This window comes from Cnephaeus nilssonii (assembly GCF_951640355.1).
Source record: "Cnephaeus nilssonii genome assembly, chromosome: 20".
Lineage (NCBI taxonomy): Eukaryota > Metazoa > Chordata > Mammalia > Chiroptera > Vespertilionidae > Cnephaeus > Cnephaeus nilssonii.
The window spans coordinates 29,602,282-29,627,280 of NC_137091.1; the positions used below are offsets into that span (position 1 = coordinate 29,602,282).

Sequence of the window (24,999 nt, forward strand, 5' to 3'; positions counted from 1 at the left end):
CCTGCCCCGAGAACACCAGCACGTCTCTGAGCTCAGGCTGGGGCTTCAGGACGTTTAGGGGGATTGTCAGTCTCAACAGGTAAACGTGCAGCCAACATAGAAATAAATTGCACACATCACTCAAAAATAAATGTAAGTGTGCAGAGCCAGCCAGCCCCGGATGCCGCGGAACATGGTGGATTCTGAGTTTGGACTGAGGGACGAGCAGGGTACTTGCTGCGTGCCTTCAGGTTGCGGGCTCATCCTCACGCTGGGCTGAAAGGCACGCGGGCCAGGTGGCTCGGAGGCTGTTTAGCCGGCCCGGCTCCTGGCTCTGCCCCCAGTGGCCCCCCCCCCCCCAGGCAGGTTACACAACCTCTCTGGGCCTCCATATGCTTTCCTCGTCTGGAAAATGAGAACGATAATGGCGGTGCCTACCTCTCGGGCTGTTGCGAGGACTGAGTGAATTAAAAATATGTGGGAAGTACTTAAAGCAGTGCAGAGCGCAAAGCAGATGCTACCCGTGTGTTTATTAATGTTATTGCCATTATATTTGTTATTTTTTCATATGTTTAATTGAAACCTCTTCGGCTGCTGAAAGATGGATCCCCGCTGTGTGCCAGAACATCAGAACCTTTCTAAATTTTCTGGGCCCTGAAAACATATAATGTGTGTTGATGTATAAGTTTCAAGTCAGCATCTGGCGCTACGACAAGGGGCCTGGCAGTGGCGGCTGGCGGCTGGGTTACTAACTTGGCTTGTTGAGGGTCCAAGGACCTCTGCCCCCCAGGCCTGGAGGATGCCTAGGACATACCCACTCTCTCCCAAGTGGAGTCGAGAAGGGCCCGTGGCACTCTCGTGCCCGCTGTCCCTGTGCAGGGGGGCGGTGAGCAGGTGAGGTTGTGTGTCTGCAGGCCCCTGGGCACCAGCCTCCGGCTTGTCCCTGCTGCCCCCCCCCCCCCCCCCACCGACACCACCAGGCCAGCCAAGTGGCAGCCAAGCAGATGTGAGGCCCCGTGAGGCTGTTTGCTGTGGCTGTCACCGTGTTTTCACGTCCTATGACAAACCCTGCCCCGGCGTTAATTTACATGATAGCCAGTGCACCCCAACGTGTGTTTTTAAAGGGTATAATTTCTATCAACTTCAATTAGAGCTATTTTTATTTTTGTCACCCTGAAGAATTTCCCTGCGGTTAAGCTGCCATTTTTCACTGTAATACCCCTGGCAAGGGCTGGGGGAAAAATTAATAGTCTGGTGATCACTTAGCTAATGCACTGTCAGAGCTTGATAAACTGACTGCCCTGGGTGAGGCGGCACAGTTCCTTCCACAGTAATTATGTCATGTCCACCTGCAGCGGGCAAGGCCCTTCGGTGGAGGCACAGGGTGGAGCAGAGCCCCACGGAGCCCAGGGCAGAGCCTCCCTCCCCTTCCCCCGGCTCTTGCCCTTGCCTCCGCATCAGTCTTTGCGCTGATTTAAGCCCACCAGGTCAGGCTTCTGCCCATCTCCCAGCTGTGTGGTGTTTGGCAGGTTGCTAAACCTCTCTGATCCACATTCAGACAGGGAGCATGCCGTGAGGGTCACTGTTAAGAAGCTACCTGACCTCCCCAGCTTAGGACGTCAGAGGAGGTAATGCCAGAGGGTAGGTGGGCAGGGGAAGCATTGTGACTGGTTAAGGGGGCACTGATTCACAAATGGAGGGTACAGGCCCCGAGTGGGGAGCTAGCAGGCAGAGCTAGGTACAGACTCTGAAGACACAGCGGGGAGCAGGGGCAGGGCTGTGGTGGGATGCGAGTCTGGGCTGGGGGCGAAGGGAACAGCTGAACCTGCAGGGCGGCTTCCTCCCACCTAAATCAGGCGGAGGGGCCACCGAGTTGTGGCACAGCCATGCCACGGGCAACCAAAGGAACCAACTACCAGGATGCCCAGGAACCTGGGCCCGAGAACCGCGCTGAGAGGACGCAGCCAGTCCCAAAGGCTAACATCCGTGTGATTGCATTTACGTGACATGCCTGAAGGGAGAGAGCTAGGGAAATGGAGAGCAGATGGGTGGCTGCCAGGCTTGGGGGCGGGGCGGGAGGGAGGTGGGTATGCTTTCCAAAGAGCGTCGTGGGTGCTGGGGACGGAGCGTCGGCACCGAGGCTGTGGAGATGGACAAGGGAGCCCGCCCCAGTAATATCGCTGCGAAGGACGGAACACGCACGGGCGAGGGCAGGGCAGGCTGGGGAAATCCGCACGAGACAGGTGAGCCATCGGTGGCACTCTCCTGCCCGTGACATGGTGCCATTGGGGGAAACTGAGTCAAGGGTGCGTGGGATCTTTCTGTATTATTTCTGACAACTGCGTGTGAATCTATAAGCATCTATAATAATAAAAGCCTAAACGACCATCGCAACCGAACAGACGACCCAACAGGCTGCGTGGGGTGACTAGGTCGGCAGGGTGGTTAGTGAGGAGCGACCAAATGACTGAACAGCAAGCTGCATGGGGCGACCAGGCCCGCGGGGGGGGGGGGGGGGCAGTTGGGGGCAACCAGGCTAGCGGGGGCGGGGGGGGTGCAGTGAGGGGCGACCAGGCTGGCAGGGGGCAGTTGGGAACGACCAGGCTGGCAGTGGGGGTGCAGTAAGGGGCGACCAGGCTGATGGGGGGGGCGCAGTTAGGGGCGACCAGGCCGGCGGGGGAGGGCAGTTGGGGGCAAATAGGCCAGCAGGGGGGCAGTTGGGGGTGACCAGGCCAGTAGGGAGGGGGCAGTTAGGGGCAGTCAGGCAGGCAGGCAGGTGAGCAGTTAGGAGCCAGTGGTCCCGGATTGTGAGAGGGATGTCTGATTGCCGGTTTAGGTCGGGCCCAAACCGGCAGTTGGACATTCCCCGAGGGGTCCTGGATTAGAGAGGGTGCAGGCTGGGCCGAGGGGACCCACCCCCTGTGCATGAATTTCATGCATTGGGCCTCTAGTCTTAACATAAAAAATTAACATGGCAACAAAACCATCATGTCTCTCCTTGGCTCAGACCCTCGGGCTTCTGTCTCACTTCACATGAGAGCCAGAGTCCTCACAGGGGCCCACAGACCCCTCTGAAACGGGGCCCCTTTGCTTCCCTGGCTCGTCTCCAACCACAGGGGCCCCTTCGCTCTTCCTCAGATACACCAGGCAAACGCTTGCCTCGGGGCCTTTGCATAGACTGTTCCCTGTGCCAAAAACACTGTTCCCCCAGGCCTTCACATAGTTCCTTCCATAACTCAGATAGCTCCTCCATCAGCTCTACTGAGGACACTGTGCCAGGGCTGGGGTTACAGGATACCTGGGGGGGGATGACATTCTGGGGAGGCAGAAGCGTAGCCCCTAAACCTGTGGCACTAGGATGAGGGCACTAATGAAGGTGAGCTGGGGGAGCACCCGCCTCTGCCTAGGGAGGGGAGCTGGGGGCAGAGTCCAGGGGAGGGGGGCAGACCCTTGGCTGAGGAGGAGGCAGAGAATTAGGGGGTGACATCTCAGGCAGGAGAGAGGCATAGGGCATTGTGGAGTGGGAGGGGGGCTGGTGGGCATTGACAGTGGGCTCACGAACAGACCCCATGTTGCTTCCACCCAGAACCCAGAACCAAGCCTCAGCCTGCCCAGGGAGTCCTCGCCATTTCACAGATAGGGCAGCCAAGGCCCAGAGAGGTAGGCTCACTTGCCTGAAGGCACACAGCTCATAGGAATGGGGCTGGGATTTAAGCCAGGCAAGCCAGTTTCTGCATCTGCCCCCAGCCCCTACAGGATGCCTGGAGGGGGGAACGGAAGGTAATGAGCTCAGTGGTACAGACAGACACACATGTGAGCACCTGCAACCTTCCGCAGTCCCTCTGGTGTGTCATTTGGATTCAGGTCGACCAGTGGTGTCTCTGCAGCAGCCCCGCCATCCATTCCCCCCGCCTTGCCTCTGTTCTGAGTCAGGCCTCGCTCCCCTCCTCCCACTGACACCCCTCCAGCCACACAGGCCTCCTGGCTGCTTCCAGAACAGGGGTCAGCAAACTGCAGCCCATAGGCCACAGCCTACCCACAGCCCGTGTTCGTACTGCCCATAAACTAAGGAAGATCTTTACATTTTTAAATGGCTGCAAAAAAAAAAAAAAAATCAAAGATAGAACAATATTTTACAACATGTGACAGTTGTGTGAAATTCAAATTGCTGTGTCTATAAAGTTTTATTAGAACAGGCACACGTTTTCATTTTCGTGTTGTCTAAGGCTGTTTAGTGCTACAAAGGCATAGTTGAATCAACAGAGACCATGTGGCCCGCAAAGCTGAAAATACTGGTCGGCCTTCTCCGAAAAAGTTTGCAAACAAACTTGCTGGGACACCCTTCCCCCAGACACCGACCTCGACGGCTGGCTCCCCTGTCCCCCTCAAATATCCTCTTCTCAACGGGCAAGCCGATGGAAAATTCTAACCAACCACCCTCCTCTTTATCCCCTTCTATTCGTCTTTTTGGCACTTCCTACCAGCTGGCATGTGAATACATCTTTCTTTATTGTCTCTCTCCCCAACCAGAATGTCAGCTCCTTAAAGGCAGGAATTTTTAACTGTTTTATTTGCTGCTGTATCCCAGACACTGTGTCTGGCACATAATAAGTGCTTAATAAATGTTTATTGGATGGATGGATGGATGGATGGATGGATGGATGGATGGATGGATGAACAGTCAGATGGATGAGTGGACATAGGAACAGTTGGACAGACAGACAGATGGCTGACTGGCTGGCTAGATGCGTGGTTGGTGGAGAAGGGCATGGATGTGAGGTATGACAGATGTGTGAAGAACTAGGCTGGGCAAATCAAGGGGATCTTGGATGCCATGCGGAGGGGTCAGAACTCTGGTGGAGGATTTTACTCGGGGTGTGCAGGTTGAGGGTGGTGTTTAGAAAGATCACTAGGCCCAGGCATGGTTGGGGGTGGAGAGGGCATGGAGGTCAGTAGGCACACAGGCACCAGCAGGGATGGGATGGGGAACCCCAGGAGAGCCCAGCAGTGATTGGCCTGCGCTCAGTCTAGCCCCCCGCTGCTGGCCTCCTGGAGGTGGCCCTGGAGGCTGATGCCAAAGACTCGGGCTGCCTCCCTGTGTCAAAGGCTCTCTTCCTCCACCCTGGAATCCCCAGCGCCACCCGCATGCTCTGTTGCCTGGCAGCCATGGGGAGGCGCTCTTGCCTCTGGAAACAGAGAAACTGCTCCATTGCAGCCCCCTTGAGGGAGGGGGCCAGGGTCATGCCTTCTAGCATGTTCCCTTCAGCCACAAAAGCAGCAGAAGCGGAGCATACCTGCCTCTGACCAACTCCTACTGGCCTGCCTGCTGCCAAATACCCTGCCAGCCTCCCTGTGGCCCCACTCTTCTCTGCCAAACCTGCCCCGTGTGTCTCCTGAGACTCTGAGTGCTGTTAGCCGCAAACTCCCACTTTACAGGACGAATCTCGGAGACATCGTGCCCCAGTGCCCATCCCACACGCTGGGCCAAGCATTGCAGGTGACTGACCCTTTCTGTGCCTCGGTTGCCTCATCCCTATACTGGGGTCTAACAGTTTCTGGCCCAAGGGCTGGCTAAAGCTCGCTGCCTGCAAAGGCTGGCCTGGGGCTTGGCACTGAGTAGGTGCTATCCTTGTACGGCTGTGGCCACTGAAAGGCCCAGCCGTTTTTGCCCCCAGCCTCCATGACCCGTTAGGATCAGGATCCTTCTACTCTGGCTTGGAAAGAACCCCCGTTTCAGCTGAACCCAGAGGTTCGTCAGCCCTGGCAGCCCCAATGTCTTGAATCAGGACTTTCTGGTTCTCTCTGTGGCAGGCGGGCTGGGCTTCCCCGCATCCTTCCTTTAACAGGTGCATTCACGGGCTTTCCTGTACCGGGCTGCCGATTCTAACCCAGGCATCCTCCTGACCCCCCACATGGTGGGCATGACTCTCAGCACCCCCTTTTGCAGATAAGGAAGCTGAAACTCAGACATTAAAAAGGCATGTGAAGGCCCTGGCCGGGTGGCTCGGCTGGTTGGAGCATGGTCCCCTGCCCCAAAAGGTTGGTGACGTATGCACCTGCCCCCTTTTCCTCAGCTGGGCGTGGCTGCCACCTCCTGAGAAACACCATTGTCTTCCTCTTGCTGGGATACCCCAGGGGAGGTGCCCTGTGCCCGCTGGAAGGGGAGCCAGGCTGGGCGATGTCTGTCCTCTTCCCGTCCTCTTCGCCTCTGTTTCTCCGTCTGTGAAATGCCTACTCCCCACCCCCACCGCCGCCCCCTCAGATAGAACCCCTGCAAAGCCCCAGGAGGTGGTTCCGGGCACACACTTTGCAGATGGTCCATCCAGGTGGACAGTGGAGACTATTTCTGTCCCCTCCGGTGGCTGCAGTGAGTCGTCACATGTCCAGACTGGGAGCAGGGACAAAGCCTTCCTTTTATGTTCCTGAGCCCCGGCCCCTCGCTCTGCTTAAGCTTCTGTGGGCCTCAAGGCTCAGTGAGCCTGGCCCCTGAGAGGTGGGAACACCTGGGGGAATTCGGGTGGGGACGCGTCGACGGGAGCCTGCGACCCCCCTCCCACGGAGCGCTGCAGCCGGCGCGCCCCTAATTGCTGTCACAGATGTGGCAGCCACCAGCCTCTCCAGCATGATCTGCTGTGTCGTACAAGCTTAATTAGTCCCTGATTACTCATTTACTGGGTGCTGTGTGTATTCCATATCTAATAACTTCCCAATTACGCCGGGTCTGCGCCGAACATTTAATAACCCTTCGTTGTCTGCTTATCGGGGGCTGTACGTTCGGCAGCCCCATCTCCCCCTGACCCGGAGCCTTATCAGTCCCTTTATTGCAGAATTTGGAGTTCTCCGCTTGCCATTACGGAGCTGTTACAAGGAATTAAGGGGCATAAAATACTGTTTTTCGGCCTCTGACGCACTAGCTCACAGCACAGAACAGGAAATCCCACCAGAGCTTGCTGAGCTCAGTGTCTTTGTGGGTGGGCTCTGGTGGGGACCAGGAAAGGTGGAAGAGGGACCCCATGCAGGGCTGTCCCCTTATTTCCCTTCCTGGCAGATGGCACCAGTCCCGTGACCTGTGTGTCCCTGGCAGGTGGCAGAGGTTTCTGCCAGCCCACGAGGTACCCTTCGGCCTTGCCCACCCCCCCTCCAACCAAGGCATGCACCTGCCATTGACCTGTGGGAGGGAGGTGGCGTTTCCCCGCCCCGCCCCCCTCCCCCACTCCAAACTTGGCTTCCTGCCTGCACCTGATTTTCTTCGGGGCGAAAGTAAGGTGTTGCTGCGTTGTTTTGTGCCACTGGGTGCTGGCATCTCCTCTTCTGTCTCCTGCAGTCCGGTCCCTGTCTCCTCCGCACTGTGGGGCCTAGGTATTTGAGAGAGGACAAAACACTGGCCTGGAACCTCGGCTCTGACTTTGACCAGCTGGGTGACTGTGGGCAGCTGACTTGACTTCTCTGTGTCTCAGTTTCCTCCTTGACAAAGTGGCAGTTAAGGTAGGGTTATTGGGAGGATTAAGTGGGCTACTGTTGTCTGGTGCTCAGTGGGCACCTGGCACATGGTAGGTGCTCAGTGTATCTAGGGTAGGCATTACTAGCCCATTTCCCAGAGGCATACACTGAGGTCAGATCAGTCATGACTGGGAAGTCTCGGTCCCAGGTCTGCTCTACTCAGGATCGGCACAGCAGCCTCGTGCATCTTGAGCTTATTTGGAAAAAAAGAGAAGAATCAGGATGATCAGGAAAAATAGGGGAGCATATGACTCAGATCCTGTCCCCCTCACTTCAGGAACCCTTGGGCTGTCTTGGGCCTTCAGGCCAGCAGTTGGCAAAGAGCCTAGAAGGTAGTCCTAGCAGCTGGGGCTGAAACTGCACACACCCCTCCAGGCCTTTGGGGTCCCCAGCCACTGTGCCGTTTTGACTTTTGTTCCTGATGCTTATGCTGTCAGATCAAGAAATCAACTGCCGTTTCTTGAGCACCTACTATGTGCTAAGTACTTTAACAGAAATAACATCTAATTCCCTCCACCATCCCTCTGGGAGGTAGGCAGTCACTGTGTTACCTATCACTCCCATTTTGCAGAAGGGAAACTGAGGCTGGGAGGTGCTAAGCTCTCCCAGCTGGGGAAAGTGTCCAGGACCCAGTGCCCAGCCCCACCCTGCTGCAAGGAGGCTGAGAGATGGAGTCCGGCTGGGTACCAGGAGGCAGAGGGAAACAGCCACCAGTCCCGCCAGAGAGACTGCTGGAGAGAGAAATCCTGAGCCTTCCGTCCAGCAGCCTCTGGGATGTGATGGGCCCTCAAACTGGAACTTCCCTTGTTTTTAAAAATATGTGTTTTCCACATTACAACACAGATGAGCCTGGGAGACATGATGTTGAGTGAAAGAAGCCAGACACAAAGGGCCACATGTTGTAGATTCCATTCCCATGAGCCGTCCAGAACAGGCAAACAGAGACAGAACGGAGGTTGCCGACGCCAGGGGCCGGGGAGGGGAATGGAGAATGACGGCTAGTGGGTGTGAGGTTTCTTCTAGGGGTGATGAGAATGTTCTTTTATTTTATAAAGTTTTTTTAAACATATGTTTTTATTGATTTCACAGAGAGAAAGAGAGAGGGGAAGAGAGAGAAACATCAAAGATGAGAGAGAATCATCTCTCGGCTGCCTCCTGCATGCCCCCTACTAGGATGGAGCCCCCAACCCAGGCATGTGCCCTGACAGGACCTTCACCTCCTGGTTCATAGGTCAATGCTCAACCATTGAGCCACACTGGCCGGGCTGATGAAAATGTTCTAATATGGAGTCTGGTATGGTTACACAGCTCCACAAATATATCAAACGCCATTGAATTATACACTTTAAATGAGTGAATTGTATGATATGTGAATTACATCTCAATAAAACTTAATTTAAAAAAACACACACAATAGAGCAGAGGTTCTCAGATGTGGTACCTTGTGGACTAATGCAGTTAATAAAATCAGACAGTGCTGAAAACAACACGGCGGTCCCCTTTGGAGCAGGGCATGGTGTCTGCCTTCTCCCCCATGCCACCCTCTCCCTGAATCTACCCTGAGTTGGTGCTCAGAGACCACGTATTCCCTGGAGAAAGTGTAACACCTCAAGAGCTCATTAGGGTATCCAGGGGTAGGCTACAGTCCCCCTTTATGTTCAAGGGCCCTGGAATCCGCTCCCCTTTTGTCCTTTTCTCATTAACTGGCTTGCTTTAAAGGTAATGGCCCCAGTCCCAGGACATAAAGGAAACAATAGCCTTTATCCGGCTCGGTCTGTGGGGCCCCATGAGCTCTGAGATGCTGCCGCGTTGGGGGTGGGGGATGGATGTCCCAGTCCTGGTCCTAATAGTATTTTAAATTATGCCTGACCCCAACTGGAACTGTGGTCCTGGTGAAGAGACGGCGCGATGAATGTGTTGGTTCACGGGCCTGCTTTTTATTAGTGAGGAATGGTAAGTTCGGCTCCGCAGGATGAGGAGAGGCGGCTCTCGGCCTCCGCCTGGTCTGTCGGAGAACCTTCGCCTCCACCTAAAACGAGGCTGTCATGAGCTAATCCATAGTCACAGCACTTCCTGTGTCTAGCAGCCGCACCCATCCATTAATATTGACCAGCGGGAAGAGCTAGAACAGAGGAGGGGCGGGCATCGGTGCGCTCGTGTTTGTGGCATGTGGCTTGGCACACGAGGTGCTAGGGAACATTGACAGCTGGGCTGGTACGATTCTAGAGCTTCACTGGTTGTATGAGTTATCCACGGCTGCGTAACAAATGACTACAGATTCAGCCGCTTCCAACCCATTATTTATCACCACACGGCTCCGCGGGTCCTCTGCTCAGGGTCTCACAGGCTGCACGGCCAGGTGTGTCCCGGCTGCAGTCCCACCTGCAGATTCATTCGTGTGGTTGGCAGAATGCATTCATCTGGGACTGAGGGCTGCTATGCACATTCAGGATTTTGTGTGGACACACGTGTTTGGTTTTCTTGCATATCTGCCTGGGGGTGGAATTGTGGGGTCATATAATAATTCCAGCTTTGATCTTTTGAGCCATTTCCAGGCACTTCTACGCCATTTTACCATCCCACCAGCAGGGTAGGAGGGGGGTCGCACAGCGCTCTAACGTGATTTTGATTAGTTGCCAACACTTAATAATCATGAGAGTGCAGCTTTTAAAAATAGGTGCCCAGTTTCCTCTTGAAAAAATCAGATCTGGCAAGATGGGGCTCGAGTCCCTCCATGCAGCCACCCCACTGGTGCTGAGAGGGGCTGCCCTGCATTCTCACCCACCCGGTGCCTGGCTTGTGGTTTACCCTCCTGGCCCCAGCGGGATGTGTGCGTGAATCTCTTGTCCCTCCTGTTCCCACTCCTTTCAAAACCTGCTCCCCTTGAAGGCCTAGTTCACATTCTACCTGCTCCAGGAAGCCTGCCTGGATTCCCCCAGCCCTGTGGAGTCTTTCATTCTGAAACCCCTACAGAGCTTGTCTTCTGCACCCCTTCTGGCCCAATAGTCGTCTCTCTTCCCATCCCCTGTTCTCCAATGAAAAGCTGTGCATCTCCCGCCCCTGATTGCATTGTTAACAGCCAAATTTCCCCCTACCTACTTGGGTTCAGATCCCAAACATTCCCTGGAGCTGGCTGGACGGGTCATCCTCTGACTAATGGCGAACATAGCAGCCCTGACAGTTTCCCAAGATGATCAGGGCAAGGTTGCAAAAGCGGCTGGAACCTGCCAGGGTGGGGTGTGCAGGGGGCTCCAGGGTCCCTGCCATGTTGACGCCCCCTCCCCGGGTCCCCAGCTAGCCAGTGAGTGAATGAATGGCGTGTGCTGGGCCAAGGTGCTGCCTCCCCCTGGCTCCAGCCTAAGCCGCCAGCACGCCTGTGGGATTTGCGGGGGCTGTGGTCTGGGCTGTGTCACCATATGGATCTCATAAATTAAAGCGTTCCCGGAAACTAACGGTAAATTTATCCGTCTCTCGCACATAGGGCTGCTGGAGCCTGTGCTCACCCAAGGAATTCTGAGCCATCCATCTCTCTTAGGCACTTTGGTTTTATAGCCCTAATCCCTGAAAAAAAAAAAAAAACTGGATCAACATGAAGCTGCTTTTCTACAGCCGTGCTGGCCCTGGAGCGTATAATCAGGAAAAGGGGGTTGCCTGTCCCCGGGACTGGCCCCGAGGTAGCTGTGATTGGTTATTCAGGCCCTGAAGCCCACCAGGGGCTGAGTTCACCCCTTCTGCCCAGGCCTCTGAGGTCGGAGCGGAGAGCCCCGAATCTGAAGCCCTGTTGACCTGGGCTCCCCCCGTCTTGGCATCCTCAGGCTTCTACCACCCCGTCTCTGAGCCTCCGTTTCCCCAGATGTGAAAAAGGGATGGGGCGGCCAGGATAGTCAAAGTTAAAAAGACAGGAAGTACAACAGTGGTCGCCGGGGGTGCTGAGGGAGGGAAGTAGGGAGTTAGTGTTTAGTAGGGAGAGAGTTTCCATTTGGGATAAAGAGAAAGTTCTGGAGTAGGATGATGGTGATGATGATGGTTGCTCCACATTGTGAATGAACTTAATGCCACTGAACTGTACACTTAAGAACGGTCAAGATGGTATATTTCGTGTTACGTATATTTTACCACAATTTTTAAAATCCGGAAAAGGGGTTGGGGGCGAGGGCGACAGGATGACCACCCCGCTGGATGAGCTGAAGATTAGTAGGTTTATCTTTATAGCCATAACCACCTAGTAGGCGGTGATGGCCAGCTTCCATGCAGAGCCGCATGGGCTCGGGGAGTGCAGGCCTGTGGACAGAACCAGTGTCCCGGGCAGGGTTTGCTGCTAGAGGAAGACATTGCATTGGCTTTGCAGGGAACCAAGTCTCTCCTGCAAAAGCCTGGCCATCTTGGGGGAGGAAGATGTTCCACAGCCCATGGGTCCCACCCATGGGGCACCTCCGGGCAGGTATGGCCGAGACTCACCATGTCTACCCTCCTGTCATTCCAGGTCACCACTGCGTCTCTCGAGGCACCGGCAGCCACCCACCCTCCCCCTCGGGAGCCCGAACCCTGGCTGGGGACCCCAGCGGAAAGCCTGCTCAGAGGCCCCAAGACCGCCCAGGAGCTAGGGCCAGCCCGGAGTCAGCAGAGCAGCCTGGACGGGGCCGGACCAGACCTCGCGGGCACAGGTAGGTGCCAGTTCTTTGTATCTTTAGGGATTGGAGTGGATGGCGCTGCCTTGGCAGGGAGGGGGCGGGCCCCCAAAGCCAGTTCTGGCTCAGAGTTCCACCCCGTGAGCGCCACTTCCTGGCTGAGAGCCTGGAGGCAGAGTCCTCTGTACTTGAGTTTGGATTTTTGTTTTGTTTTTATCATCCTCAGGGATTAAACCAAATTGTGATTTAATCAGAATCCCTGCTTCTCGGCACCCGCTCATCCTTGGTTCACAGACAGCCCTCGTTTGTTGTGCTGTACTTATTTATCTCTGAGTTTTATTACATGCACTCATTCATTTTAAAAATTAATGTAAGGGATACCCATGAACCTGATACCCAGCCCAGGCATTAGGCGGTCCATCGACCTTGATGCTCATGCATCCTGCCCCGCCCCCCGGATGGAAGCACCATCTTAAGTTTGCTTTTTTCATAGCACCTGTGTTTGTCTCACCGTCCTATGGCGTAGCTTTGCTGGAGGTTTGAATTCTGTGTCCCAGGGGCAGGCTCCCCTCACTTGGCGTCACAAGCTGCCACTCTGTTTTACTGCCCTGTACTGTTCCGTTGTCGTATCGCTTAACTTGTGTGTGTCCACTCTCTCGCCGCCGATGGCACCTGGATCATTCCTGGGTTTTTTGGTTGTGAACGCGCCATGTCCTGGCACACGTCTCTCGCAGGAGTTAACCTCAGCTGGGCCAGATGGGGTAAGGACATTATCTTTAGGAAGATAATGCCCACTGGTTTCCGCTGTGGGCATTTCACTCCCACGCTGCCAGCAACGCAGACCCTGTCTGCCCATCTCAGCACCGTCGGGCATCCTCAGTTTCCCGATGACAGAGAGGCGGGCCCCTCCTTGGCTGATGGGCCTGTGAGTGTGGATCCCGAATCATTGGTTGTGGGGCCTGTGGGCCCTGGGCTGGGGCAGTGAGTGGATCCCAGGTGGGGCCCTTTAGCTGGACTTCGGCATGTGGTGGACACCCACGTTCTTACCCAGGAGGGTCCCTTGGGCCATATTTCTGTCAGTTGAGTGGGTTCCTGTGTGTGCCCTGTCTTGTTGCTGCCCCTGAGAAGGCGGAGTCCCGAGACCCCAGCCTGCCTTTCTGTGCCGGCCCCCTGTGTGGACAGCTGGCTGGAAGCTCGGCTGGTTTGAGGAATGAGCCAGAGCTGGGAGGAGTGAGGCTAGCAGGTAAGGGGGTGTTGAGGCAGCTGGCCTGCCCTGTTCTCATGTCATGTTGGGGCTTCCATCTGGGGCATTCATCTCCAAGGCAACCCCAGTACCACCTCTTTCTCTCTGTGATGTGGACTCAGCTAGGAAAGGGGCTGGACCTCGGGCCAGGGACAGACCCTGCTGACCAGCAGCTTATGGGCAGATGGGGATGCGGTGGTCAGGTGGCAAGGGGGGCTTGCAGGTAGTGGGCACGGATGCTTTTGGGGGAGCCATTCCCCCCGGCTCCCCACCACACTCAGAGCCTTGGATGAGTGTCTTCTCCCATTCCAGGCCTCAGTTTTCTCATCTGAGAAGTGGGAATGAAGGCAGGAGTGAGAATTAATTAACCGGGACATGAAGAGCATTCAGTGCAGGTCCTGGCACCCTGCGTGCCCATAAGTGCTAGCTCTGGTGTCAGCGCTATTGTTATGATAATTCCTAGTTACCCAGCTGGCGCCTCCTCCAGGCAGCGTGGAACATCCCTGAGGCTGTTACCGTGACCTGCCTTCTCCACCCAGCTGCCCCTCAGCTCTGGGTAATAGCCTTCTAAACCATGACGCTCAGTGACACTACCCAACCCTCCCGGGCTGGCACACACAAGGCCCAGCCCCCTGCCCTGGGGCTGCCTGGGGCAGGGCAGGGCAGGGGCACAGGGCCCACGTCTGCCAGCTGCTCCCCATCAGGATGCAGCCCTGCCTGGAGAGTAGGGGATGCAGCTTCACAGCCAGAGACCCGCCAGGAGCTCCATCCTGCTGTCAGGCCTCTCCCGGGGAGGCCACTGCTGCTCAGAAACGTGACAGTGACTAATGGCTTATTACACACCTGCCACCTCTCATCCGGTGGGCGGGCACAGCCCTGGGCCAGCTATGCACTGCCAGCTGCACAGCGGGGCGGGCACCGGGGGTGAGCACGTTCAGACATGTGGACACACACAAGCACAGGGACACTCAGGGACGAACCTGGCAAATGCACCACACACAAGGATACCCGCGCAAACACGCAGATATTCACAGGCACATACATACAGCTACACATGCACACACAGGCACCATGATTCTCTTATACACATACACACACACACACACACACATGCAGGCAGGCAACCCTGTCACTTCCTCTCTCCAGAGCTCTGAATCTCTCTGTCTTCTCCACTGTCCCCCCTGCCCCCTGCAGTGATGACAGTACGGGCTGGTGCAGGGCCTTTGGGAGAAGGCCAGGGGGCTGTGAGCAAGTCAGGGCCCCGATGCACCTATTGCCTTGGAGCATAATTACCCATTGCAGCCCCTCAGTTCCCCATAAATGGCTGATACGTGGGGACAGCAGCATTTGCCAAGGGAAGGAAGCCGTCACATCAAGAACCCTTGTTGTGGGCCCGGTGGTTCGGTTCGGTGCCCACAGAGAGACACACAGCCAGCCTGCAAGGTGAAGGCTGTGCGGTTCTCTGGCACAGCTTTCTGAGTGCCCACCCGGGCGTGGTCACCTGCTGGCTGCGGGGAGTGTAGCTCCAGGGTGTGGGGGAGCTGGCAGGCAAGGCACACACCTTGGACTGAACATCTCCTCCAGCTGGTGGGAGAAGGGTGCAGCCAAACTCCTGCCATGCGGCATCCTTCCCGTGTCGGGCAGCAAGCCCCCAGCTCAGCTCTTCCCAATATTCTTAAGCGTTTAGTCAAAGGAAGATCCATTTCTCATGTGTCACTTGCATGTGGTATTAAAATCCAGCGAGAGGACACTCCTAATTCATCATCACTGGTGGGAACAGGCATCCCTGAACAATGGTCTCTGCGCTGTCGCAGCCTCCGTAGGAGACGTGCAGCACCATCTGGGGATAAGCCGGGGCGTGGCTTGGTGTCAGAGACCCAGGTTCAAGCTCCTAAGTCTCAGCACTGCCGATTCCCAGCCCCGGGACTTTTGCAAGGTTCAGAAAATTCCCAAAGCTTAGCTGCTCCGAGTCAGTGTGATACCAATGCAATCTTCCTTGTAGCATAGTGTTAGTGATGGGACGAACACCAAGGAGGCACCCAGGGCTGCCGTGCAAGGTTGTACAGGTTGCACACTGCACAACTCCAGGGGGTGCCATTCTCATTGTGGTCTCTGTAAATGTGCTCCCTGCGTGGCCATTAGGGCTGCCATGCTGCCTAGCTGAGTGGTGGCCCCATAGTTGTGCCATGTGGGCCCTGGAAGTCCTTTCTGAGCTATGGGACGGCTTTAAAAGTGGTTAATAATATCGTTGTTAGCCCTGGCCAGTGTGACTCAGTTGGCTGGGCATCATCCCATGCACTAAAAGGTTGCTGGTTCAATTCTCGACCAGGGCACATGCCCAGGTTGCATGCAGAAGGTAGCTGATCTATGTTTCACTATCACACCAATGTTTCTCTCCCTCCCTCCCTCTTACCCTCCCTCTACCTTCCTCTCTCTCTAAAAATCAATAAAAGACTTTTAAAAAAAATTTCTTTATTAGCCGAAACCGGTTTGGCTCAGTGGATAGAGCATCAGCCTTCTGACTGAGAGGTCCCAGGTTCAATTCCCGTCAAGGGCACGTACCTTGGTTTCGGGCACATCCCCAGTAGGGGGCGTGCAGGAGACAGCTGATTGATGTTTCTCTCTCATCGATGTTTCTAACTCTCTATCTCTCTCCCTTCCTCTCTGTAAAAAATCAATAAAATATATTTTTAAAATGTCTTTATTAATTGAGATAGTGGAAGCCGCAAACCCTCTGATGGGGTCAGGGTCGGGTCACAGAAAACCAGGTGGAGGTCGAGTCTCCAGTTGAAGCCATGTTCCTGGGGCCTGGACGTTGAGTGTTTATAGGAGCCGACGTCCATCCTGGGCCCACTTCGTTTTCCTCCTCCTTGCCCCTGTAGCCATGTGTTTGTTTAAATGAGTGTTTGTTGGGTGTGATTAGGGTGTGGACGTCTTCAAGCGTGCAGATCCCGTGCTCCCTGAGTTCAAATCCTGCCTCTGCTCCTTCCGAGCTTTGGTTTTAGGCAGACAACCTCTCTGTGCCTCAGCTCCCCCCAGTTTTGAGGATCCGAGAGTTGATCCCTGTCCAGTGCCCAGCACATGGGAGCAGCCGAGACATGAGCTGGTGACCACCCGAAGTCCTGGCCCCACAAAGGCCTTTGTCTCTTTGTTGGGCAAACAAGCTCCCAGCTGGCCAGGGTTGGGTCTCCTTGGCCAGGAAGGCAGGCCCTCCACTTGGGTACTTGGCTCAGGCCCCCAGAAGTCCTTGGCAGGTCTCACTTGGAGCGGGTACTGGTGCTGAGTGCTTTGATGAAGGCGCTTGGAGGACTTCGGCCCCCGCTGCCAGGCGGCAGCTGCTTGGAGGGCCCGGGCGGCCGGGTTTGGCTGCAGCCTCTCCAGCCCAGCGGGTAAGCGCCCCTCTTCCCAGCTTTCAGGGAAAGGCGCCTCATGCAGCACGAGCACAGCCCTTCTCTGTCACCCCTCTCCCTGTGTGTCTCCAGCCAAGCTGGGATCCAAAGTCAGTTTTCTCTCCGACTCGCGCTGTGTTTATCTTCTTAGGAGCTTCTTGTGACACTGGGGAGCTCAGAGCTTGCAAGTCGGGGCAGGAGGCCTGGAAGCCTGGGCAGGCTGGGAGGCTCTTCACGTGTAAGTCGATCTCTCCCCAGAAGCCTCTTTGAATGTTCAGTGGGACTCACTGTGCTGGGCCCCCTTCCGTGCTGGGCCTTCAGGAGGCTTCCCGCCTCTCCGCTGATGACTGCTCCTGCTTACCCGGGTCTGGTGGCTTTCAGCTGGTCCCCTTGGCTAGTGTGTGACTTTGTGTGTCTCTCTGTCTGTCTGACTGATTCAGATTTCCATGAAATAAGAAAGAATGTGACCTGGGCAATTTAACGAGCCGACAAACGGAGCATTGACTTAAAGGCAGTCCATAATGGCACAAAGATAAAGGCGGCCTAATGACCTGGCACAATTGCTGTGCAAGGGGGGCTGTTTGCCTCGGCGTCTAATTTCTTTCCAAATAATTTGTGGTCAAGATTTCAGGTGGAAAAGAAGAGGTCAGTGGAGCCGCAGATATGACTGTTCCGGGACTCCGCATGGGGTGCTCGAGCCCCGTAACCAAGCACAGACCAGCCTCCATGGTGACTGCACCGTGGGGCACCTGTCCGTCACCGGCCGTGGTCTGTACCTGCCCGCTGGCCTGCTTTCCCCTCGACAGGGTTTAAGCTGAGAAGCTGGCACTTGGGGGGCCTGAGCTGTCACAGTTGGGAATCCTGTGGGTTAAATTGGCTTGAAAGCATCGTTTGTAATGCTCTGGCTGTGCCCACACCAACTTTCACTCATGACCTTCTAATTGAGAGCAGAAGCCATTTGAAAATTGGGCATCTCTCCCAGCGCCCTTTGCTTGTATCTTCACCAGGATACCGGTCCAGCGAAGTTATGATTGCTCGTGCACACATCTGTCTTCACCTCCATCCTGCCCTTCACGTGCTCATTTGCTCACAGATATCTGCTGAACACCTACAATGTGCCAAAGACTGCATTAGACCCTGGGGGGCACATTGGTGCACAAAACAGACATAAAATCCTGCCCCCAAGGACTTGCATTTAAGAGAAAGGCAAATAACTCACGAATAAGCAAGTTGATGTGTGATACCAGGTGGTGACAAGTAGGGTAGGAGACATGGAGACGTGAGAGCTGTGACTTTAGACGGGGTGGTCACAGAGGGCCTTGCTGAGGAGGTGGCATTAGGCCAAGAGCTCCAGGCCAAGGGACAAGCAAGTGTCAAGGCCCTGAGGCAGCCCATACTCTGCACCCTTATCTTACTGTCCTCTCTATCTCTCCAGTGCCTGGCACAGCGCACGTAATAGCTGCTCGTCGGTGCTTGTTGAGTGAATATACGTTTTTCATTCCGATGGTACTGAGGGGCGGGATAGTGGGGAGGGGTAAAGAGGAAATGAGGCCAAAACCGGTTTGGCTCAGTGGATAGAGCGTCGGTCTGCGGACTGAAGGGTCCCAGGTTCGATTCCGGTCAAGGGCATGTACGTACCGGGGATGTGCAGGAGGCAGCTGGTCGATGTTTCTCTCTCATCGATATTTCTAGCTCTCTATCCCTCTCCCTTCCTCTCTGTAAAAAATCAATAAAATATATTTATAAAAAAAAAAAAAGAGGAAATGAGATTCTTATAAGCAAAGGGGATGTCTGTCTTCCTGAACTTCCCGGGCCATGAGGGCTGACCTTGCTATATGTCAGGTGCTGTGAGTCTGGGAACAATTTTTTTTCTTAGTTCCATTAGTTTCCTGTGGCTGCTGTTACAAACGACCGTGAACTTGGTGGCTTAAAGCAACACAAGTTTATTACCTTACAGAGGTCTCACTGGCTAAAATGAAGGTGTCGCAGGGCTGTGCTGCTTCCCGAGGCTCCAGGGGAGAATCGGTGTCCTTCCTCCCTTTTCTAGCTTCTAGAGGCCACCTGCATTCCTTGGCTCATGGCCCCGCATCACTGCAACCTCTTACTTCTGTTATCACACTTCCTACAGCTCCCCTTCCCCTGCCTCCTGCTTTTAAGGACCCTTGGGATTGCATTGGACCCACACAGATAATCCAGAATAATTTCCCATCTCAATGTCCATAACTTAATCACCGCCGCAAAGTCCCTTCTGCCATGTAAAATGCCACTTCCACAGGCTACAGGCATTAGGACACGAATATCTTAAGAGGCCATTGTTTGACCAGCCACACGAGTCTTTCTGCCGGGCTGAGCAGGCCGTGTGCAGCCTGCGGGGCGTAGGAGAGCAGGCAGGCTGGTGAGGACTGCACTGGAAGCAGGAATTTACCGAGTGCTGACTTTGAACCAGACACAGCTGTAGGCGCTTTGCCAGGACTGGCCCTGAGGCCTCACGGCCGTTCGGCCAGAAAAGTCCTGGTTTAACCCCAGCAGGAGCGCCTGGGTCACTCTGAGTCAGCGACTCCTCCAAATGTGGGGATAATAGCACCTTTCTCAGGGGGTTGTTGCTGGGAAGATGACCTCAGTTACTAACCGCATTTAGGACAGGGATGGGGGTCCCCCAGGCCACCCTGGCTGGGGGTATCCTAAGAAGGGCTAGGTTCTCAGTTACCTAGGAGGTCTCAGGTGCAGTTTGACGTTTGCCCAGCAGGTGGTGCAACAAAGCACTGGGAACATGGCCAAAGGCACAGCCTTTGGGCCGCCCCTACCTCAGTCCCCTCGTCCTGCTGCCTATGCTGGCTGTGGGAGAGGTGATTCACCCAAAGACCCAGATAAGGCTCTCCCATGGCCTCCTCCCACCACACCCCAGGAAGCAGCCTGTGGGCCCACCTTCGGGCACCCTGAGCACCCTCCTGGGCCCAGCCTGGGCCATAAAGCAGCTGAGCAGTGTTCCCCACCCCCAGGAAATGCTGAGCCCTTCTGCCCCCAAATAGGCCAGGATGGGTCCTCACAAGGGGCAGAATGGCAGAGAAAGTGCAGTGCAGCCAGGAGGGCTCCAGGGAGGAGGCAGCACTTGACCTGGGTATCTGGACCCTTGAAGGCAGAGAGGAGGTCTCTCAGGGAGGAGACCCAGAGCTAAGTCCCAGATGATGGTAGGCCTCTTCCCTCCCCTGCTTTCCTTCATGCCCCTCTCCACGTGTCCCATGGGAGCGCCTCGGTGGGGCCCCAGACACCACAGGTCCGGGGCAGGCCTTCCCTGGAATTGCCCTCAGAGTCCGTGACCCACCCTGCTCTGCCTGCTCACTAGCCCCCTTCTCGCCCACGGTCCCTGCATCCTCCTGCCTTCCCTTTCCTCTTCCAGCCTCTCGTCCCACAGGGCACCCGAAGTCCCCTTCGTCCAGGGCGTGGAGCTTGCGCCCTCTCCTTCCACCTAAGCTGAGCTGTCCCGGGCCCTTTCTCTCTGGCACTTGCCCTTGGCATTGATGACCCCCGGGAATGCCCGCAGGGATGGCTCCTGCTGCTTGGGGTACAGTGGAGCACCCATGGGACTGCTGCCCCGCGTATGGCAGGTGCTCAGAATAGACTGTTGAATGATTATGTGGGTGAGCAAGGGTGCCCTTGATCGGGGGAGGGGTCACATTGTGAGACCCCCGTGGGATCTGGGGTCCTCTCGGCTCCCCGGGGCACAGCAGTTCTCCCATGTGCAGTAAACACCTTGGGCCACTGGGTCCTGCTGGGAGAAGTACAGAGTTTGCAGGGAAAGCAGGAAGTGGCCGCGCAGCTCCCAGCTCCCGCCACCGTCCGGAGCCCTCAGGCTCCTGTCAGCAGCTCAGGGTGTGTGCCAGCGGGTGGAGGCTGGGGGGGCAGGAGGAGGGCCTGCTGTCTGCCCGCGTGGTTGTGCTGCGGCTTGCTCTCTCTTGCATGCTCTCTTTCTCAACTGACTTCTCAGGAGTTTGCTCCTGAACCTGAACGGCAGACCCGAGAGTCTCCCTCTGCTCCTCCAGCCACTGCGCCATCCCCCTCATCTGTCCCCAGGCTGAAGGGAGCTACTCCCAGGCAGCCAGGCCAGGCCGGGCCAGGGGGCCAGGAGCCAGGCTGGTCAGTTCTCATGGACCAGAAGAGCCCCAAGTGGAAAGTGCTCCTGCCGGGTGAGTTGCCCGGGATGGCCCCACGCTGGGCCGTGGAGGAGGTGTGGGTTCTGGGACAGTGCCTAGACTTCCCGAAGCTGAGCCGGGGGGGGGGGGGGGGGGGACGGTGCGCAGAGTGCTGAGCTGTAACTCGCGAGGGGTGTGTGTCCTGGCTGCAGGGGCACACAGTGCGTGTGTAGAGCATGAGCGCAGCTCAGGAGGTAGATATTGTATCCCCAGGCGCCCCCGTCTGAGCCCAGGGGGACTCTCAGGGGGTGTGGCAGAGCACTGAGGCATGGCAGCAAGCGCCACAGCCCCTGGGGACCCTTCCTGGGCATATTCCCCATGCCCTGCCATGGGCAGCTTCCTCTTCCCACTGCGTGTTACAGAACACGGGCTGGCACAGGACCTGGCACTGGGCACCTGCGGGTGAGCCTAGGTGAGCCTGCTATCATCCCAGCCGCCAGGGGCAAAGGGCAGAGGTAACTCCCTGGGAGCCAAGAAGCCTACAGAGGTCACTGAATCCACCCTCTTTTCCTACAGTGGTGGAAACTGAGGCACAGAGGAGGGAGCTCTCCTCCCAGGGGCCACCCAGCCACTGAGAACAGAGCAGGGTCTAGAACCTGGGTGACCCGTCTCCCACGCCACCTCCTCTTCCAGAAGTGGGAGGAAAGAGCGGAAGAGGCCAGGGGCGGCCCAGGTAGATCCGGGAGCTCAGGAGCAGGAGGGGAAGGCCAAGGACACAGGGGGTGGGTCTAAGCCTCCGAGGAGACCCTGGGTGGGCACAGGTGACATCCAAGCCCTGGAGCTTCTCGTTCCTGTACCAGGTGGGGGGCAAGGGCTTCTCTACATGCCCCTTGCTCCCCTCACAAGCGGCTTCTTGGTCAACACAGGTGGCACGCAGGGCCCCAGGCTGGGCGGTGGGAGGCATAGACTCTGATCCCTCCACTCCTTGGCTTGAATTTAATCTAATTAAGAAGCGACACGCTGCCCATCCACAAGCAGGCCAGCTGTGAGATGGCGAGCTTCCTGTCCCCAGGAGTAGTCACGTCGGATCGACCAAACCCCTGGAGGGGCTGTGGAGGGGCAGAGGGCAGGTGGGAAAATCTTCTTTGTGAGTCTCAGACCCAGGCCTGTCCTCCTCTGTGCGCCTCGTTCGTGCAGCAAGACCGTAGCAGTTGGCATTTAGCAGGCACATGCTGTGTGCCAAGGCTCTGCCACACTGGGCAGGGGCCAGTGCCGCCAACCCTCACAGCACCCTGGGAGCCTGATGCTGTTCTTCTCCTCCCCATGTCCCAGGTGGGGAGACGGAGGCACAGAGGGGTCGGAGGATGAGGTGATTGGGCACCAGACTGGTCCGTTGAGTGGCAGAACTGGGGTGCAGAGTGTGGCCCAGAGCTGGCACCCTGAACATCCATGCAGGATAAGATGGAGCCCCAATTATGGGAAGTCCAGCCCCATTTAGGAAAATGTTCCCTGGACTTTGAGAAGTCCAGAAGGTTCCAGAATCACCGCCGGGCTTTGGCCAGGAGTTACCGTGGGCAGTGGCTTTCCATGTCCTCTGCTGGGCTGAGGACAACCCCCGACCTGTCAGGACAAGCAGGTGCCAGGCAATGAGGCATCTGTGCTGATGGGAGGGGGGGCACCCAGGGGGTGCGGGGGCAGCACCGTCAGGCCTCGCCTGCGTCATGGGTGCTGGGAGGACAGCCAGGGGCCATCGGGTGCTTTCTGTTCCCATCACTCGGGCACAGCCCCAGCTCCGGCCCCTTCCTCACCCCCTTGGCTGGCCAGCGCGGACCCACCTGCTTGCCTGCTTGGCTGGTGGCAAACTCGCCCCAGGTGGCCCAAGGCCCCATTTCCCAAACTGCCTGGTACCCATGCCTGCACTTGCTGCGATCCAGACCATCTTAAACAAAGCGGAGCACTGGCCTGGATTGTTTTGGCACAGAGCCTTGCTGAGAGGTGGCTCCCTTATTCCAGGTGCAACTCAGCCCTGCCTCCTCCAGGAAGCCTTCAGTGACTGCTCAGGACCTCCCCTTTTTTCCCTTTCCTTCAATATTACATCTTTTCTTCGGGTTCAACGTGGGAGGAAAGCTTACTTGGCTTCAACTAGCTCTAACCTGGGGCACATTTGAGAGCATAGGAGGTGGTATTATTCATTATATGGGGATGTTAGGTGAACACTGGGTCTCTCCCTGGCAAATCAGGACATAACAGTTGCGTGGCTTATAACACAACCATTAGCTCTTTTGGTGTTGCCTTCTCTGGTTATTTCTCTTTCTTGTCAAACAAAACAGGCAAAAGTGGGAAGGGGGAAGGAAGGAGAGGGGAAGGGAAGACGAAGAGCTCAGGCTCTTGTATCTGCTCCTTGCTAGTGGAGCCTCAGTTTCCTCATCTGTAAAGTGGGGCTGCTGCGGGCAGCTGCCGCATAGGGTCCCTGTGAGGGTTACATGGGGCAATGTGCATAGCAAACGTTTAATCGCAGTATCACTGCTGCTGGGAAGTGTCCTGTCCTCACCTCCTTCCCCTTCCAGCACCAAGTGGTGTCAGGTGAGCCTCTGATACGCGGACCGCTGCCCGGAAGAGGGTCTGCTCACTAAACATTCCTAGAATCGGTGGGTGGGTGGATGTGGAGGATGGCTGGGTGGGAAGGGTACATGGGTGTGGGAGGCTTGAATGAAGAATGAATGAATGCAGTGTCTCCCCTCTTCCCAGGAGGCCCAGCGACCTTGGCCAGCTGGCAGCAGGCAGTCGGGGACAGGTGTGACGGTGCTTTTGTCCCCACGGCCCCCACTGCCATGGCAGGGCCGGGTTCTCTCTGCATGGCCGGGTGTTGTCTGCCAGGCCGCCCTCTCACCCTCCCTCTTGGCACCTCAGGACAGACAGGTCAAGTGGGTTTCTGGATCAGCAGCTCCTTATCCGGTCTCTCTGGAGACTGTGTGTGTGTGTGTGTGTGTGTGTGTGTGTGTGTGTGTGTGTGTCTGTGTGTGTGTGTCTGTGTGTGAGTGATTCTGAGTTTGTGTGGTTCTGTGTGCGTGACAGTGTGTGCGTCCGGCAGACCCAGCATGTGAGGTGGCCCCTGTGGCTTTGAGCCGAGGGAATTAGTAAACAGACAGTGGCTTTGGCAGCTGGCCAGGCCCACCATCCCTGGAGGCTGGGAGGGGTGGAGACGTGACACACTTGACCTGCTTGTTCAGTTGGGGCTGTGGAAGAAGAGGCCCCTGAGGCCAGCTTTTGGAACCCCCAACACCCACCCCCACCCCCCTACCACCACCCCCCTCAGGCAGGAAGAAGGCCCCTGTCCTCAGTAGGGCAAGGACAGCTGAGAGAAAAGTCAGACGCTTCCCCTCAGTGACATTGGCCCCACGCTCTCTCCTCTGGGGGCCGAGAGACCATCCCAGACACCCCTTACTTCCCAAATATGGCATGAAAAGTGGGGCTCCGGACCTGGCCTGGGTTGGGATCCTGGCACTGACATTTAGAGCTGTGTGGCCCAGACGAGCCACCTAACCTCTCTGGGCTACTTCCTGCCATAAAGCTCTCTGGCCGGGGCCATGAGAATGGAGTGGGTCCCCTACCCTCAGGACAGCCCAGCTTGGCCGAGTGAACTGGCAGCACCCTGGTGGTCACTGTCCCCATCATCACTGCTGTCCTTGTCTGAGCACCTGAGTCCCAGTGTCACCTCCTGGACCACCCCCAGCCCACCTCCTCCAAGTGGGAAGAAACGCAGGAACCTTAGGACCCTGACTGGACCAGGGAGGACCACATTTGACCCTTACCGGGCCCAGGCTGGGAGGCAGGCCACCAAGGCGAGGCACAGCCCCATTATCCAGAACCACTGTGCTCAGAAGTCGTCAGAAAATGCCACCCTGGGGCAACACCCGGCCACCCTCCCCACCTCGGATCCTCTGACCCTCTTCTCACCCAGCGGGTACGGGAAGGGAAGAAGCATTTATTAAGCACCTAGTGCATGCATGCCAGCTCTCAAGCCATTTGCCTGTTTACAGATAAGGACACTCAGTCTCGGGAGAGTGGGAGGCTTTTTCCGGGTTACTCGGGACCTGGGACCCGCCCAGCAATTCCTAAGCAGAAATCCC

General features: G+C 56.4%; 1 protein-coding gene across 6 annotated transcripts in view; it reads left to right on the plus strand.

The window, feature by feature from the left end:
* Positions 1 to 24,999, plus strand: part of GSE1 (Gse1 coiled-coil protein) — a 420,008-nt gene that overhangs the window by 143,377 nt on the left and 251,632 nt on the right. For 3 of the 6 annotated variants that reach the window (XM_079799736.1, XM_079799737.1, XM_079799732.1), the window contains exon 2: positions 11,963 to 12,143. In XM_079799736.1, the coding sequence (XP_079655862.1) occupies positions 11,963 to 12,143 (181 nt within the window). The other 3 variants (XM_079799743.1, XM_079799733.1, XM_079799740.1) reach the window with 3 other exon arrangements.